Below are 20,470 nucleotides of genomic sequence, written 5' to 3'. Positions count from 1 at the left end.
AAATCAAAAATTTCTAATAAATTTATTTCTTCTGATAATGTAAAATTACATATCTTTGTAATATAAGATTGCGACGTCACCAGTAGATTTTCTAGATCCAATATTTTTTATTTAAAAATAAGTAAGAAGAATTTCCGAAATAATCTTGTGTATTATGCCTGAGACACATTTTTCAAATAAATTTGTTTCTTCTGATCAAGTAAAGTAGGAAATAATATATAATAATATAATAATATTCATAACCAAAATAGGGGAAAATTGATTAAGAAATTTTTAGTGTAAGATAATTATGTGACATATTTTTATATTGAATTTATTATTTCTGATCAAGTAAAAATTTACATATTAATAACTTTTTTCTAATTATTCAATATGTAATGAAAATTTATATTAAATTATTAATAAAAATAAATAATACCAATTAATATGAGTTTACTTATATTAATTGTAACCTTAATAATAATTATTAAAAAAAATAATACAAGACTAATTTTCATCACTTGTAAATTTTTAATATCTATTAATTTTTAAATATAAAATTTTTTGTAATTTATATTTGGGTCAGTATAAATTGTTTTTATATAGTAGATTACTCTCAAAATATTTTATACAATCATTAAATAAATGTAAAACAAAAATAAAAATTGAAAACAGTTTAACTACATATGTATTATTCCTAAAAAAATTTAATTCATAAACTTTTTAATTGACTTATGAATAGAATCTCTCTCTCTCATTTTAAATCTGTAACACGTATTAATTTGTTCTGTTAATTTTATAAAAATTGATGCAAATAAAAAATTAATTTAAAACCATTTAAAATTAACAAGACTAATTAGTTTTAAAATGCAATGATTTAAATTAGACATTTTAGGTAATGAATGCATAAACTATCCAATATTTAAAAATCAATTTTGTTCACAATGAATTTTTAATCAAAATATGTAAATCTAGTCACTCTATATCAAAACTTAAAATAGTTTAAATGTAACTGTCAGTTATCAATTATGTATTTAATTATAATCAGTCGCACATATTGATGATGATTTTGGAATTTTAATGTTAATAATGTAATTAAAAATTTTTAATAAAAATATTAATAGGTGATTATATTATGTTATTATGTCTTGTCAAATAATACACTAACAAAAATTTAATAATAAATTATAGTAAAAACGCTCTTAATAAGAGTTAAAACGTTTTCCAATTTTATTGAAATACCATTATGAAATCTGAACTTTACAGCGCATTCGCCATTTTTATAAATGTTTTACAAGATATCATAGGTTATGCCGATTAATAAAAAAATTTCTGTAAAAGCACTCTTAAATAAACAATGAAACGTTTTCCAACTTTATTGAGATACCATTTTGAAATCTAGTTACAAAGTTTATTGAGAATTTGCCATTTTTGTAAGTGTTTTACATATTTACCATATATCTTAGGTCATGTCAAATAATACACTAACAAAAATTTAATAATAAATTATAGTTTATTGTTAAAATGTTCTTAATAAAAATTAAAACGTTTTCCAATTTTGTTGAAATACCATTCTAAAATTTGAAGTTTGTTTGTAGTAGTTATATCAGAAGTCATGTCAAATAAACCACTAACAAAAATGTACTAATAAATTATAGTTTATTGTAAAAGCGCTCTTAAGAAAAACTAAAACTTTTTCTGATTTTACTGAAAAATCATTCTAAAATTAGACAACAAAATTTATGGAGCATTCGCCATTTTTATGAGTGTTTTACAGGGTTGCATTATAATTCATGTCATTTAATAATAAATTACAGTTTATTGTAAAAACAATAGAAAATAAAACGTTCTACAATTTTATTGAAATACCATTCTAAAATCTCAAAACATTTTACACATTTACGACTTTTATAAGCTTTTTACATGTTCATATCAGAGGTCATTTAAAATAATGTACTAGAAGAATTCGGCTTCAATCGAAACTTATTAACAAATTTAGTTGGTATTAGTTATAAGTAAAAATAATTATGGGCTCCACGAGCCGACTTCCCACCGTAAATCTCGTTATCTGGTGCACGACACATTGATTAGGGGAAAAATCCCGGCGAGTCTGTCGGTGAATGAACGAATGAATGGAGGCCGCGGCGCGCCGTGCCCCTGTACCGTCTCTCTCGCATTCGGGGAATTCGGGAATTCGGCAACGAGAAGGGCCCCGGTTAGGCCGGCCGGTCGGTGGGATCGATGCCGGCCGAACTACACACAGCTGGCGCTGGGGCGGTGGCCCCCGGCTCCTTTCGACCGCCGCCCCACCCCCCGCACAGCCAGCCCGCCCGCACTCTTTCCACCGACCGATCAGGATTTTCCACCGTATCATAATTCAACTACAACTTTTCATATAAAAAGATTTCGGACCCGAAGCCACGCATGGCCACTGACACACATACATTTTGACTTGCCGGTTTCCTTTTTACATTTGCATAGTATATCTCTGCCTTTCTTACTTTTTAATTATCATAAATCATCCGATTTTTTCTTTACACTTAAATTTATTTCATTCCAATGTTCAACATCTTCAAATCACATGGAATAAACAAACTAATATTTAAATAATATAAATTCTTAAATAAATCTTTTTTTTTTAGAAAAAAATAAAAAAGAAACAATTTCTAGTATCTTATAAATTTAGTGTCTTATGGCTTAATTATAAGAAAAGATCTTCAAGTTAAATAAAATAAAATTTATATTAATTTATTTAGAAAAAAATAAAAGTAAATCTTAAATTTTATGATTGACTAATTAAATTAAACTAAAATTATTTCATATTTATTTAATTAAGAGAAAATTTTTGATTTATTTATTTATTCATAATAAAGTTAATAACAATTTTTTAATTTTTTTTATATTCAGAGATTATTAAATCAAATTGATTAAACGTAGTTTATCTTAACTTGATTTTTTTGAAGATTTTAAAGGAAAAAATATATTTTTAATAGTTTTTGTTTCTTGATTTTTATATTTTTAAAATTATTTAAATACCAGTTTTCAAAATATATTTATTATATAATTAATGTTATTTATAAATAAAAAAAACTGATATTATTTTAAATTTAATTATATAGTAAAAAATAAAAATAGAAATTTTTAATATTTTAATTTTATTGGACTAATTTTCTTAAATTTATTTTTTCCAATTTCTAAAAAATATTTTTATTAAGAGGAGATTATAAAGGACAAGAATATAATCCAACATTTTTTGTTTCATTGTTTATAATATCATATTTTTTAATTTATTTAATTCCAATTTTCAAAATATAATGTAAAATTTTTTATAATTTACATTTGGGTCAGTATAAACTGCTTTTATATAGTAGACTACTCTCAAAATACTTTAAACAATCATTAAAAAAATGTAAAACAAAAATAACATATAAAAACTATTATAAAAAGTTAAAAAATTTGAAAACAGTTTAACTACATATGTATCATTCTTAAATTTTAATTCATAAACTTTTTAGAGGTTTTTCTTTTGAATTATTATATGAATATATTATATAATCGACTTATAAATAGAATCTCTCTCTCCCATCTTAAATCTGTAACACGTATTAATTTTTTCTGTTATTTGTATAAAAATTGATGAAAATAAAATACTAATTTAAAAACCATTGAAATGATTAAATTAGATATTTTGAATAGTGAATGTATAAACTATCTAATATTTAAAAATCAATTTTGTTTACATTGAATTTTTAATTAAAATATGTAAATCTAGTCACCCTATATCAAAACTTAAAATAGTTTAAATGTAACTGTCAATTATCAATTATGTATTTAATTATAATCAGTTCAAAATATATTTATTATATAATTATTGTTATTTATAAATAAAAGAACTGATATTATTTTAAATTTAATTATATAGTAAAAAATAAAAATATTATTCAATTCAATTATTACAATTTCTAAAAAATATTTGTATTAAGAGGAGATTATAATGAACAAGAATATATGTTCAACAGTTTTTGTTTCATTGTTTATAATATCATATTTTTTAATTTATTTAATTCCAATTTTCAAAATATAATGTAATTAAACTTATTTATAGAAAAAAAATTTCAAGTTAATTAAAATAAGCTAAAATTATTTTAAATTTATTATTTATTTAAGAAAAAATTAAAATAAAATTAATATTTTAACAATTTTTGATTTATTGTTTATAAAGTTATTCCAATGTTTTTATTTAGATTAGATTTTAAAGAAAATAATAGAACAGTATATTTAACAGTTTTTGTTTCATTGTTTATAATATTATATTTTTTAATTCCAAATTTAAAAATATATATTTTTTATGTAATTGATGACAAAATCTAATCAAATTAATTAAAATAAGCTGAAATTATATCATAATAAATATGCATAAATTGTTACAAAAATTAATTAAGGTTTAGCTTAAATTACATGGAAACAGCTTAAGTAAAAAATCTGCAATTATATTTTTTACCACACAATTATATTTTTTAATTGCTGTTAAACCAGCTATTATTATTAACCAACTCAATTACAGTTATGTCGAACACCCGGATAATGCAAAAAAATAGGGTGAAACTCTCTGTAAAAATTGAGCCACTGAACAAACACACAAATATTTTATGTAATCGATAGGACACCAGCAACTGTTTAAATTTGTTTCCAGTTTCCATTCGGGTGTTCCATTTCGTAGAACACGGAATTTGTTCATTAATTGTGTATTTTGCGTAAAGGGTAGCTAATATATTCAATTAATGTTATAAGCACTTAGGACCTAGTTTAGTTTGGGATTAAACTTTTTACCAACTCATTTGCACACTATTTTGTTTTGTTATAAAGTGAAAGTTTTGACAAAAACTGTAGCTAATCTTTTCATTTATTTTTTATTAACAGTAAAAATAAATATAAATAATTTATAAAGGAATAAATGATAATTTTAAGGAAGTTGAAAATTGGATTTATATGAACATACCTTTTACATAATTTTTGTGGAAACCAGAATCAGTTTATGTTGCCAAATTTAGTCCTAACTGAGCTTCGTCGAACTGATTCATTTATTTTCTAAAACATTGAAATATCTCCCCAAACTGATGATAAATATTCCAGGAAAGCAAAGACCTTGGCTAATGACCGGAGCCATTGTAAAACTAACAAATCATAAATCTCTAAAGCATATCCGAACATATATCTCCTTTCCTAATCTTTTTCTTGTACAAACTCTATGATTAATTGCTTTTGAATATTTTTACCGAATAACTAAAAATACATCATGTAGAATTAATTTTATATATCCATTGCCAATATATGTTTATGTGGATTAAAATAATTAATCGTTCAAAGGGAAATTAAATTAATGATAATAGCTGGCCAATACACTTAAAATTTATATTTAATATTATAATAATTATAAATTATTTACGATAATTTGTTAGTAAAATCCCTCCAATATATTATAAAATTAACCATTTATAAATATTGTTTTATGCATTTTGAATATATTGTACAGAGTGAATTATTAATAATCACTAAATTTCATAGAAGTCATACAAAGAAGAAGAGAATAAAAATTGGAGAAAAGATAAAATAATAAAAAATCAATTGTTTTTTTTAATTTCCGTAACTTTTATTAAAATATACTAAAATGTTGTGTTAAAATTATCTGATGTACAGACAGTGAACATTTGGAATGATGCCAGAGCAACTTCAAACGCAATCAGAACTATTAAAATTACGTTTCAGATTCGAGTAACATTATTAAATCGCCTGTGTATTTATGTTCCGGTTCTAAGGTTCCCTATGCCATTATATCAATTACTGAACGCAAGAAGAGATGGGAAAATTTATAGGAACATCATCGGAATTTATTTTAATGGGAGTGTAGACGACCGTTCCGAAGCACGCTAAAGTAATGAGGTCTGAAAACCGTAGTAATAATTCGCATTGTCCTTATCTGTATTCGTTTCCGAAGACTAAATTATCGAATTGTATACAGAAACAATCAAATTAGATAAAAGATATGGTAATTCATTATATGGTAAATAACACAATGAAGGTTGCCTTGCAAATTAAATTGAATATTGAAATATGCCGTGCAGAAAACCGGCACCCGGGCCAGAGGGGTGGACGCGTTAATAACGCCCTGCTTTATTGAGGGTTCCTTCTCGTTATTAAAGTTAAATGAATCTTGTAATCGCCAATCTAATCTACTTTTAACGATATTTCGGTTCCTATTTTCCAATATGATAACAAATTTCGCCTGACAAATTCCATTGTTACTGTCTTTTTAAAAGCGGGTTATGACGCCGTTTTGTCTCAGATTTTTGCTGATGGCCACTTACAAATTCAATATTTTCTAAAGAAAACTGTCATTGTTTCGAATGTTATAGTTTTTATCAACGGTAATTTCCATTTATTCGTTCATTGTAAAACGTTCCTCAAGACTTAAACAACTTTTTATTTACAACTTGATTTTAATGAATAGTAGCCCGAAATAGAGAAACAAAAAACCAGTTCATTTATTTTCCTTCATCTTTTTTCTGTATAAAATGGTGCATTAAACTCCTTCTACGTTTTCTGAGGCACGCATAGATTTTTTTATCTTTTGAACTATTATTCGTTAAAAAAAGTTATGAAGTTTAACTAAACTAAAACATAGCTGTATGCAAAACATTATCTTCCTCATCATTATGATTCCTTTATTCCTTTTCAATCTTCTTCCTCTTTCTTAAAATAAACCACACTCTGTATAGTACGACCTAAGCTAAACATTCTAATTCGTTCAATTTTTTTCATTCTTCACTTTAAAAGGGATACTACTTATTAAACAAAAGTAATGAAGGGGTTGAGATGTTATCATTAAACTAAACCTTTCATAAGCTGAATTACAGAGTAAGGCATTTTGATTCATTCTCTTCTTCTCAGTCACACTCCTCTCTGAGATATATGACAACTCTCAATACAAAAGACGATCTTCAACACCATTCTGATTTGTTCAATTCTTTTCAACCACTCCTCTTTATGTGGGATACTGTTATCAGTTAAAAATATCTTGTTAAAAATATATTCAGGAAGTTTTTATCAATAAAAATTGGTACTACCTGTATAACATACCCCTAAACCGATATAATTGAATCATTAAAACCATAGTATGGATATGTCCTATTTTCTCTCTCTCAGAGACAGTATCTAATTATTATTGGATATGATGGTTTTAATCGATTCGCTGAAACTAATTTTAAACCTGAACATGTTTGATTTAATGAAATTTTAAATAAAATGGATTCGTTTTTATAACAAATCTGATATAGGAAATTGATAGAAGGGATGTGATTGATTTTGCTTAAACTGTCGATATTTACAAGAGGATTTAAATGAAATGGATTCATTTTTTAAAGAATCTTATTAAGGGAACTGATTGAAGGCAGTAAAAATATTCGTAATTTGTACATTTCGCATTTTATGTGGATGTATAGTGTTGAATGAATGTATTTTCAAACAGCCACAGTAAAAATGAAAGAATATTTCGTGTTAATGTTATTTTGAGTATTCACAATATTGAGTCCACATTATTTGTATATACATAGTATTTTGTCCTGTAAGTGAAGAAATGGTATGTATAAGTATCACCAATAAAGTATCAGAGTATTTAGTTGATGTGGTCTGTTTTGAGCTACTCCTCTTAATTGATTTGATTGGCCGTGTTTGTTTTAATCGATTCGCTTAAACTAATTTTAAACCTGAACATGTTAGCTCTTGATTAAATTGTCGATATTTACATGAAAATTTAAATGAAATGGATTCGTTTTTCTACCCAATCTGATAGAGGAAAGTGATAGAAGCAATATGATTTATTTTGATTAAATGGTCGATATTTACAAGGAGATTTAAATGAAATGGATTCGTTTTTTAACGAATCTGATAGAGGGAATTGATGGAAGGCAGGAGAAATACTCTCAATTTATATAATTCGCATTTTATGTGGAAAAGAGATGTCCGGTTGTGAATAAATGGCTCCTTCTTGCATACTCAAATTGCCACAGTAAAAATGCCGTATATTTCGTGTTAATGTTATTCGAAATCACCGCAGTACTTACTTCTGTAGATTTCATCAAAGTAAGCAAATTAAATTGAGTTTTGTCTGGTATGTAATAAATTGATTGTCAACACTAATAAAGAGTCAAAATATACACGACTTAATAAATTTAACATAAATTAGCAATTTTTATTTTTGATCAAATTTGTACATATTCCTTTGTCATTTGTACAACCATCAAAGTAAATAAATTTTGTTTACAATAAAATATTAAACTGCGTTTTGTCCCGTATGCGAAAAAATAATTACCTTATACATTATCCTCTGTGTGTACATAAAACAAAGTAAACACAATCAACAAAATTTGGCGGAAAAGCTTAAGCGGCTTACCTACGGTTAATCCCATGCAAAGTACTTTTCTGTTTTATTCTAAATTTCAAATTTGTTGAATTAAATGGTGCATCAGCTTACAACTTCAATTCCACTTTATTTTGTTGCGTTTCAAACTCTCCGGTGAACTTCCAATAATAAAATTATTAAGCCGGAATTAAAACACTAAATTTTATGGTCAATTAGGAGCCGTTAATTCACTTATAATTTTTCTTCCTCGTCCACTTTCATGTTTAATTAACCTTCCCTCAGTCAAAGGTAATTTCTTTCGTGGGGAGGTTTCAAATTTCTTCTTTGTATACTTTATAAGTCTGTCCCGGGGCAATGTATAACAAAAGAGTTTAAATATTTTTGAAGGAAAAACAACAGGTAATTCTTGAGCACACAATTTCGAGTCGTTTAATAAACCAATTTAAAATAATGGGATTCCTAATTGAGAAATAATTGAATGCTCATTATAAATTTGAAAACTCCTAATCGAGAGGTTTTTATCCCTTTTTTACAATTCCGACAACGAACCAAACCAATATTTACGTTCACATGTTTAAAAACTGTCACACTGCGATTCAGTAAAATATTCATGGAAATTTATAATTACGTGTACCATTGTTAATTAATGGACAATCATCATTTGTGTTGTATCATACGAGTTTACATCCACGATTTCAATAATTAAAATAAAAAACACTGTGTGTGTGGAACTCAATGCGTTTATCTAATGTGTTACATAAACGTTCCACAATTTGATATTTAAACGGGAAATCGATACGTGGCACACGGCTGGTACGTGACTGTCTGCGTTTAATAATACGGCATGATCATGTTTCCGTCACAAACAGCAACTCGTTCTTGCCTATTTGATGGCTTTAATTGCCAACAATTTACAAACCTAAACAGTTTTTTTTCAAAACATTTTATTCCTCTAATAAACTCGATTATGTTACACCGGCATGAATTTATATTTTTCATTCGCGGTGCAGCTTTTGCAATGATTGATGCCCTTTTTCATTTTGTAAATATTACGAACGTGATGGATGATCTTTTAAGGGAAATGTGTATGTTTCTATTACTTCTGTTGGATTGATTGAATTATTCAAATTTTTTGTTCGATTCTAATTTTTATTAACACAGGTGTGTTAATATAATATAATAATATTTATGTAAATATGTATTTATTATTTATGATTTTCTTTTAATTAACCAATTTAAATAATCTGTGGTGTGACTCTGTAGATTAAAGTATTTATGGATAAAGGAATACCGAATTATCGTGGTTATAAAAAAAATCAATTTAATTGAGGTTTTTAACCATATTGATTAATTATTATCTTCATTCTTAGGCAATGGCTTAAAGAATTTTGCAATTTTTTCTTGCTTGGCAGTTTTTAGAAACTCCTTCAATTCAGACTGATATTCAGCAGAAGCATTAGCAATTTGCCTCTTAAAAATAAGACTCTGTTCCATACTCGGATCAATTTTCATTTCGATCCATAATGATAACGCTACTTCCATTTTTTCCATTGCTGGATTACGAACAACAAACAAATAAAATAATTGCCTTTTGGATGTAGTTGTAATTATACAATTTGTTTGCGCATTCACGATGTTTAGACATTTATTAAACATCAAAATCATATTTTTTATAGTATTTTGAAGGTTGCTTTACTGATTAATTAAAAAAAATTAAATAGTACCTGTTAAAAATGGATCTAACAGTGGATAAAATAAATAACTTTTAATATAATCAACTTATTCTTAGAATTTGTTTAATAGTAACTAATTATTGAATTGATTGCGTATTCGCCATTTTTAACAACAGTTGTAAAAATGGTGGATGCGAAACAAAAAACTTAATTAAAATATTCAAATGAATTAGGATAAGATATTTGAAAACGTAAAATTAATTATCTTTTGGATGTAGTTATAATTATACAATTTGTTTGCGCATTCACGATGTTTAAACATTTATTAATCATCAAAATCATATTTTTAATAGTATTTTAATGGTTATTTTACTGATTAATTAAAAAAATTTAAATAGTACCTGTTAAAAATGGATCTAACAGTGGATAAAATAAATTACTTTTAATATAATCAACTTATTCTTAGAATTTGTTTAATAGTAACTAATTATTGAATTGATTGCGTATTCGCCATTTTTAACAACAGTTGTAAAAATGGTGGATGCGCCACAAAAAACTTAATTAAAATATTCAAATGGATTAAAATAAGATATTTGAAAACGTAAAATTTATTGCCTTTTTGGATTTTTTGTAATTATACAATTTGTTTGCGCATTCACGATGTTTAAACATTTATTAAACATCAAAATCATATTTTTTATAGTATTTTAAAGGTTACTTTACTGATTAATTAAAAAAAATTAAATAATACCTGTTGAAAATAGTTCTAACAGTGGATAAAATAAATTACTTTTAATAATTTACTTTTTTATTGGTCCATTTGACGGCGGGTATATAAAGAAATGGACCAACATATTAATAAAATTATTTAAAAAAATCCAAAATCTTTGGTATTTCATTTCTATATTTTAAAAATTTACTCCTTGCTATAACATATATATTTTACCAAAAAATTGTTAAAATCTCACACAAGTGTAATATTAATTAAAATCGAGTAATAATGTTTTAAAAATATAATTTATAAAAATAAAAGTACCTAATTGATTTTTTCACCCCTCAAAATAGGTCTATACCAGTCTTTATCACAATTACTTTAATTAAATACACTCTGTACATTCAAATAATTTCACAATTTAACCAACAAATATTTCTTTGGTGTTTATTCAAGTTTCAATTAGTTCCAGTCAGTTATTAACAGATAAAAAGCATAACTTGCCTAGTTAATTTAACCAAACTTCAAAATTGGAACAAGAATAATGACAAGCATGTAAAGCACATGTGTCGGCTGAAACCTGTTTGTCGTATCAACTTAACTTCGGTTAAGAACCGTTATTACAATAGAGTACGAGTTCGTGGTGCGGCAATCAAAACTCAAAGTACAAATTGCAGTCGGTATAGTGCAGGAGGGACGACAATCAGCTGCTCTCCATCGGCGTCGAGCGACGTCCACGGGACTAATATGCTAGTAATTAGTGTGTAGATGCGTCGGCTGCTACTCAGTCATATTCCCCCTGGTATATTAATCCGAAGCCTCTGATCTCAATAATTTAGTAGGTTCGAGTCAAGTGGAGTTCAGGAAATTCATCTCTGTGGAAACTGTAATTATGTTACGTTTTTATTAATGATGAGTGGTGCAGCTGTAAGAGTGCAGAATAGGGTTTGTTCTAAAGGATATTGTCATTTTACAAAGGACCAAATGTTAAAACAATGAATTTGAACAAAGTACTATTTAATTAACGTTCTGTGTTTCATTTTTAAAATACAATTAAAACAATAAAAATAACATTCTAATGAAAAAATTATTAAAGTTTAATAACTAACTTAATATCTAACTTAATAAATATTATCAATTTTTTAAATATCAGAACAAATTTGTTCAAAATTTTATTGGTAAAATCACACACAAGTATAATTTGAATTAGACTCTAGGAATAAACTTTTTCGATTCTAATTGATAATGAAATTAAATTAGTTCTACCTGAAAAATAAACTTTTTTCAAGGAAGACATTAAATATAAAGTAGAGCAATAAATTAAGAAATATAATCATTTTATTAAAAGAAATTTAAATTAATTTTGTAATTATGTGTTAATTTAAACATTTAATCATTTCATGACGATTTCCGTCTTTCGTTAGGCCAAAATTAACAATCCATCTGTCATTTTTTGATGTATTATTTCTTCAAACTTCTAAAGAGAATTGATTGATGATAATATTAATCAAACAAACAAAGCATAAAAATATTTAATTAATATAGCTTTGAGTCAAACATTTAACAGTTAATGTGCAATATAATAAACCAATATTCATGAAACTATGCAGTCAGTGGAACACAAACACAAACCCAGTTGTTTTATGATCTCTGAATTAACTTCTGCGTTCGTTATTGTTGATACCGTCAGTTCGTGGCCTTCGGCAGTTTGAACATCAAATGGCACAAAATTATTCCAATAACACAATTCAAACTGAGGTATGGCGAGTAGCAACTCAATTCATCTGTACTTGACTCTAGTGCTTTTTAGTGGTTTATTATACAGTAATAAATTAAGCGTTTTTCGAGTGGATTTCAAACGTACTGCGAATGCTCATTTCACTGTACAATCGTTCAACAAATTGGCATTAAGATTGGATGGGTATTTGTTAAATAAATAAGCTTTCGATCCCTTCTTTTCGTTGCCGTGCAAAAATTTAATTTACTAACAGTTGAAGATTTAAGGTGTTTTTGTCGGCATTTGTAGCAAACGGAAAAAACATTTTAATTTCCATAAGATTAGTCTCGTTAACAAAGGAACACCGTCAAAACATTTTTAATGCGAAATCATGAAATATAAATCTCAATTACGGCTACTTCATTCTTTTAGCTTTCAGATACTCTCTCGCTAATAACGTTTTAATTAGAAAATAGGGTGCAATTACACGAAATGACTGACTTTTCTCCGACTGAAACAAGTTCGTTAGTCGTGTTCGATAGTTTTTTTTTTTTCATCAAATTAGCATTTGTGATGGGTAATTAATTTAATTACTATTTGGTCTAATAATTTTATTTAATGGGAAATTATGAAATGCTGACAAGAATTGTCATTATGTGTTGCAGTCGGGAAATGGACGTGGGGAAATTCATATTCAGGTGATGTTCTGTGATGTCTTCTAATATCCACGTTACCTAATCACATGGACAATTGTGGACGTGTCTATTTATTTTGTCATTTGGGTCACCTATTTGCACTAAATGAGATAATTTTAGGAAAATCACCTTTTTAACTATAATTATATTAATATGTGTATTAGAATTTATTTTATGTAATTTAAATTTCTTTGAATTAAATTAGTTTAGTAATGAAAATTTACCAAGAATGTACGTACACACATGTGTAAGTTTCAGTTCTTGAAAATCATATTTTTGTGAAGAAGACAGGATAAATTTATTTTAATATAATATTATTGAGTATATACACCATCACTGATATCCATATATCAGGATCATCATTGATTTCAGTATATTCGTTCGATATTTCTTTCCACTGATTTTGAACTTCTTTGTAGAGTTCATTCAAATTAGTCAATAACATACAGTGACGAAAAAAAGTATGGAATATTTATTTACTTGTTACAAATGTTACTCAATGTTTTCCCTAATCAGTTACAAATATAAACAAATCTAAGTTACTGCAGGATTGATCAATTAATCACAATGGACATTATATTCACAGGTTTTTACTCTTTTTAATAGAAAATCTTTTCTAAATTAAAGTATAAAATAAACGTGTTTAAGGATTAGTACATTAAAACCGATCGAAAATGTTGGGAATTTAAGTACAACGGACTGCAAATAAAATAATATTCCATACTTTTTTCCAAGTCAAAAAATGTTTCCGATAAAAAGACCTAAATAAAAAACGATAAGCGGCAAAACTAATATTCCGGACGGTAAACACAAACTAGCGAATTTGTTTAACACCATTACAACAGATATGAAAAATCCCACAGGATAAAAATCCAATTTATAAATATATTATATACTTTTGTCCACCGCTGTATGTACCATATTTTATTTTATCTGTACTAAAACGTTGGCTTGCATTGAATTTAACATCAAATTGTTGGTGACATAAATAAACATTCGTTTCTTGCCACAAGGGAGTAAAATAAGATGAAATTAATAAACAAGAATTTAAAGTAAACTGAATGTATACTTCTATACTTGAAAAAGTTATTTTTATACATATGTAAGCTAAAATTAAAATATATACTACAATTTATTTTACCGTTCTGAAATGTTGGTTTGAATTTAACATAAAATTGTTGGTAATATAAATAATCATTCATTTCTAACCATAAAAGGAGCATTATAAGATAAAATTAATGAAAATTAATTTAAAGAAGAAATTCATACGTGAAAAAGATATTTTTAACAAGGAAACAGCTAAAATTACATTTTTATAGTAACATACAGTATCAGATAAAATTAGAGTGACTTTCTTTTTATTTAAATACTAAACAATATATACTACTTGGATATAATTGTTATATTCATTCTTAATTTATTCTAAATATTTTTGATATATAGGCACAAATTTGCTTTATTTGTGGTGCAGTTTACTCCAATCTTCTTATCCACAATCTCCTACAGGTTTTCTACTGGACTAAGATCGGGAGATTGAGCTGGCCCCTTTAAGACATTGATTTTTTGTTGAACAAACCATTCTTGACGGTGTATTTAGGATTATTGGCATGTTGAAATATAAATTTTAATGGAATTTCCCATTCACAATAGGGTAGCATGACATCTTCTAATACGTTACGATACTCAAAGGTATCCATTTTGCCTTCTATTTTGTGAATCGGACTCATACCATAATCAGAAAAACAACCCCAAACAATAACACTACCACCTCCATGTTTAATAGTTGTTGTACCATATTTTAGATCAAGTCTACTGTTTTTAGAGCAATAAATTCACACCGAAAATATTAAACTTTAATAGTACTTTTTTCCATACTTTCGCTGTCCAATTCCAATGCCTATAAGCAAAAAGAAGTCTCACTTCTCGATTCTTTTTTGAAAAACTGTTTTTTTTTTTGCTGGACGTCTTCCTGGCAACTATGCCTCCACTTACCGACCCTGAATGGTTCTCAAACTAATTGATTTATACCCCAAATCTCTTAAAATTTGAGTCTAGACAGTTTTTCTGTTTCGCCCACCTCGTTTTAAATTCTCCACGCTTCCATGAACACGAAACTTTTTAATTATTTTTGATATCACTTGTTTTGATACAAGAAACTGTTCACTTATAACTTTTTATGACCTGAATAATAGTCCTCAATAATTTTATTTGTTAAATTCGCCGACAAATATGGACCACGAGGCATTGTTCTTAATATAAACACAATATTCATGTATGCAAGGTATAAATACAACTATAAATAATTGAATAGAAACAGTTTTTCTATTACTGAACGTGATAAATGTGTGGGACATACATGAACTATAAGAAATAAAATAACAAAATAACATAAATAAATGTTTTATAATTACTGGAATTACATTACACTTATCCCACAATATTTTATGTACATACATCATTAAATTTAATATAAAATTATTAAAGATGTATTCGTTTTTTGTTACAAAAGGAGCAACATAAGGTGAAATTAACGAAAGATAATTTACAGAGAAAGTGCATGCTGTAAGCCTCCATACTTGAAAAAGACATTTTTAACGAGGAAACAGCTAGAATTACACTACTAACAAGCTTGCAAAATTAATTAGCCGGCGGAGGGAACCTTTTGACTTTAACTTTCTCGCTCGCAGGCGAATTATTAATTTGTAAATACATTTTGTTAATGAGCTGAGAATTCATTAACTTCCATAAAGCAGATAAACATGAATAGGTGGTTTTACAGATAACAGTTCGAGCGAAACTGCATTTCAATGTTTAAAATGGATTTGGCGGAGTAATGCGGGCGAAGAGATTTTGCGGAAAGTGAAATTGTTTTGTTATAGCAGAAACGGCAATTAGCTGGAAACATTGTTCAATAGTGTATTTCGCAAATGCATATTCCACAAGTTTACATTACGGTTCGAACAAGTTAATTTCCTTCACATAAATGGAATTCAATCTTATTTTACGATCTGTGTTTGACTCGTTGTACACAGGAACATCTAAAACCAATTCTCCTCTTATTTCCTCACTTCCTATTTTTTTCTTATTATTATTAGTATAATTGAATAGAGACAATTAAGACAAAATATACAATAAAGAAGTGTATAATGTTATAAAATAATGACATTACAAAGGTTTACATACTTGACGAATACTCGAATGAAAAGCGATTGATGGTTCAACGACCAATATGTGTCCATAAAAATGGAGACCATTCAATTGGTCGATCGCTCTATCGGCCCAAGACTGGTCTGGACATTCGACGAACGCATATCCGCCTCGTTTCACCATAATTTTCGTGCAGGACAAATTTTGGTTGACGAACAGCTGTCTGATTTCGTCCTCGCTTACACCAGCTGGCAAGTTTCCTATGTACAGCTTGCTGATGGAAAGGGGAAGGCCTTTGCTATCCATTATCGTTGCTGGAATGCCGCCTTCAGCTCTTGCGTCAAAATTATTGTGACAGATGTCTTTTTTCAATTTGTGACGTTTCCACATTATCTAACAACAATGACCATACAACATTGTTAATGTTTTTCTGGAGTTGGCTCAGTAGTTTTACTTCCATGTTAATTACGTGTAATAGTTTGGACCAATAGATGTGGAAATATGAAGACTATTAGACATATTCCACCTGTTCCATATTGTGACCACATAGTTGTATAAGAAATTCCTCACATTAAGAAGTCTACAGCACAAGTCACACAGCTGCGGCTGCAGAAAGACCCCCTTTATAATGGAAAATGATATTTAACGCATGAAGTTGTTGACTTTTATGGCGAATGAAACAATAATGTTCATGTCTTGTGTTACAGAACGCATACCGGCGTTGGGTGTGCAGTTCCCTGGTGCCTCATTATTCTAGTAAGGGGGAGCGAGTGCGTCCGTGTTTGGCCGTGTGTCACGACGTCGAGCAACAGTGTCCGTATCTGCTGCCGCAAGACTACACCAACATCACCCAGCAGACATCGTCCGGGGAAACGGTCACGCAAGGACCTACGCCGCAATACGCGGGAGAGCCCACCTTCTTTTGCCTCGGTACGTATGCTAAGTCTACACCAAATTACTTCGGCTTCTTCGTTATTCAGAAGTAGCGGGGGAAGTAACTCATTATGAGAGGTAACGAGGAAGCTACATAAAAATGGAGTTGATCCTGAATTTTATTTTTAACTCTATGGTATATAATAGACAATTTATGACTTCTAATATATATCTATTAAGAAGATATTAAATTAATTACGTGTTGACACTCACTCTTCATAGTGCAATGCAGTAAGTACATTATACATGTAATTGCTACAAAGGTTTATTGCAGCTTCGAATAGCGCAGATTTAATTGTATTAATAGTGACTGTGCTAATGAAATGGCCTCTTGTCAATTTAGTTATAGATTTATTGATTATTACTTACCCTTTTAAAATATATCATGCACACTGAACATGTTTTTAAAACACTTCACTAGTGGAAATTTATTTTATATTTTTATGGATGATAGTAAAAATATAAGTTTTATTTTTTAATATTTATTTTAAAATTTCTAAGATGAAAGTTTTTTTTGGTCTTATTGGTGATGATGAAAATAACACCAAGACATAAGTTTTTCAATTTTTTAACCTTTATTTGTCTTTACAAACTATAAAAAATTATAGGGCATTAAAATATTAACAATACATTTGATGAAAAATTACAAAATTGATTTAATTTTTTTTACATGAATGAATGGATCAATTTCAACTAGTCAGCAATGTTTTTATGTTAAAAATTATACCCATGACAAAGAAATTTTACTTCTTTTTGTATTTTTCTTTATAACGAAAGTCTGTAGGTTTTGGATAACTAGAAATAAAATTATTCAAAAGTGCCCATTTATTTTAAATCACCTTTTCTTTAAAAGGATAAAAGGATAAATTTAATATGTATAGTAAAAGTTTTATTTTTTAATATTTATTTTAAAATTTCTAAGATGGAAGTTTTTTTTGTTTTATTTGTGATGAGAAAAATAACACCAAGACATAAGTTTTTCAATTTTCTAAGCTTTCAATGAAATTGAGAATTTTAAAGAAGTATTGTGTAGTCAAATATTATATATTTAACCATAAACTGAAATTTAATTTGTTAATATTGTAAAAAGGTATTTCTATAATTTAAATAAATATACAGCTGTACATAATGAACGTTGAACGTTTATAAATGATATTTGTGAAGTTATTATAAAGAAGAGTTTTGAGCAAAAATTCCGTCGAAAACGGAACACCCCATTCATCTGAAAAAGACAGCAGAAAGCATAATTGGCCTGAAATTGGATTCCTCGAGAGCCAGGATTGAATTGCCACCTCTTGACCCGCTAAACCGTTAATAATGCGATACAACGACGGGCTTTTTAACTATTAAACGGCGGCAACCTTACAATTGACGGAGGAGGGCGTCGGCCATTAATCACGTGCCCGTTTCCATTAGACGGCAGTTTATTAAAACAGGCGTCCATTATGGGAATTAGCTGGCTGATGAAGACGAACAGCAATCCGTGGTTGGTGCAACTCGGGGATCGTACCCGGAGTTCCTTTCGGCAGTGACGCGTCACGGCGGCGGGGCTAATAAACGGGCGTCGCGACGTGTCGGCCAATTAGCACCGACGTCGCGAAACGTTTTCTACGAATCTTGGATCTGGGTCGTTGTTTTGTGCCGGTGCGCTTGTTAATGTCGTGATTATGGGCGAACGCGGATTTCGTAAAGCAATCGAAGTATTTGAATTACAAAGATGAATGGAATAATTTGATTAAGCTCGAAAACTGGGAAACTGAATAAAACTTTGAAACAATTATTTTCAAAATATTTTAGGGAACTAATAATTGAATAATTATGGAAAAAGTGACCCCTCGAATTAATGTAGAAGTTTCTAAGATATCACCAAAAATAATTAGCAAATAAACCAATGCCTCTTCCTAATTTATTTGAACAATATTTTTACATTTTAAGTTTATTAGTAGAGATTTAACATAATTGACTTATTTTTTAAGAAGGTAACTACTAGGAATCTACCAATAGTTTAGATAATTCAGTTTTCCTTCCCAATGTGTCAGAAAAATATTTTTAAAGTTATAATATAATAAATTTATTTATTATATAATAAATTATTACGGACTTATTTTTTCCTATTTTAAGTCCTACTTCCAAAAATTATTATTTACTATTGATTACAAGCTATAAACTATTTAACTATTTATCTAAATATTTACGTTACAAATAATAAAAAATCTTTTAGTGTCAGTGTAAATTCGTAGAAATACATTTATACTATGTAAAAGTTAAATTAAAATTAAAATCAGTTAAATTAAATTTTCTTCCTTGTTATATATTGCCTCTTAGAGACAAAATTTTAGAATTAGATTTGTCATTATTGATAAATAATACAGACTATGAAATATTTTCCTTTAAATACTATTTTAAAATTCTTAACAGATTTAAAATAAATCGTTACTTGTAAATAAATTTATTCCCAGTTATCTCAAATCTACATATCTCCATTTCTTGCAAAAGGCAACATTTTAAAATTATGTTGGTTATTATTGATTTATAATACAAACTAACTAAATAGTTCCCTTTAAATACTACTTTAAAATTTTTAGAGATTTAAAATAAATAAATAAATTTATTCTCAGTTATGTTAAATCTACAGATCTTCATTATAAAATACCGTTTACTATGTAAGTACTAAATGGAGACTAAAATGGGTCAAAATAAAATTATATTGATCTTCAATATTAAATCGTTGTTTCAAAAGGAAAAATTGTAGGATTTTCCCAAAGAAAAAAATTGTTTTTTGGTTGTTCATTGATTAATAATACAATTATAAAACAGATGTCTTTATTTTATTAAAATAAATCATATTCTTTACAAAGAAGAATTCTCTTCAGTCATAAATTTTTATTTTTATTTTTTTTTTTTTTTGTTTTTTCTATATAAAAACTAAATGAGAGTTAAAATTAAAAAGCTCTATTTTCTTTTATATTCTTTAATAGGTGTCATTACATCTCAATGACTAAAGTTTAAAATAATGGTATTTACCATTACAAGTTACAAAATACTTTAAATATTACTTTAAAATTCTTAAATAATAAAGATCTTTAAATAAAACATCACTTGTAAATAAAATTATTCTCATTTACCTCAAACCGTCAGATTTTCTTTACAAAGAAGAAAAAAATAGTTCCCTTCAGTGTCAGTTATAATTTGTAA

The 20,470-nt window shown here is 27.5% G+C and overlaps 1 protein-coding gene across 2 annotated transcripts in view; it reads left to right on the top strand.

The window, feature by feature from the left end:
* The window catches only part of LOC109596131 (uncharacterized), a 145,768-nt gene that overhangs the window by 110,476 nt on the left and 14,822 nt on the right, over nt 1-20,470 (top strand). For both annotated transcript variants that reach the window (XM_049965910.1, XM_049965909.1), the window contains exon 6: nt 17,050-17,272. In XM_049965910.1, the coding sequence (XP_049821867.1) occupies nt 17,050-17,272 (223 nt within the window). The remainder of the gene's footprint in view (nt 1-17,049; nt 17,273-20,470) is intronic.

This window comes from Aethina tumida, chromosome 4 (assembly GCF_024364675.1).
Source record: "Aethina tumida isolate Nest 87 chromosome 4, icAetTumi1.1, whole genome shotgun sequence".
Lineage (NCBI taxonomy): Eukaryota > Metazoa > Arthropoda > Insecta > Coleoptera > Nitidulidae > Aethina > Aethina tumida.
Note: the sequence above shows the minus strand (reverse complement) of the source record. Positions and strands in the feature narration are given on the sequence as shown.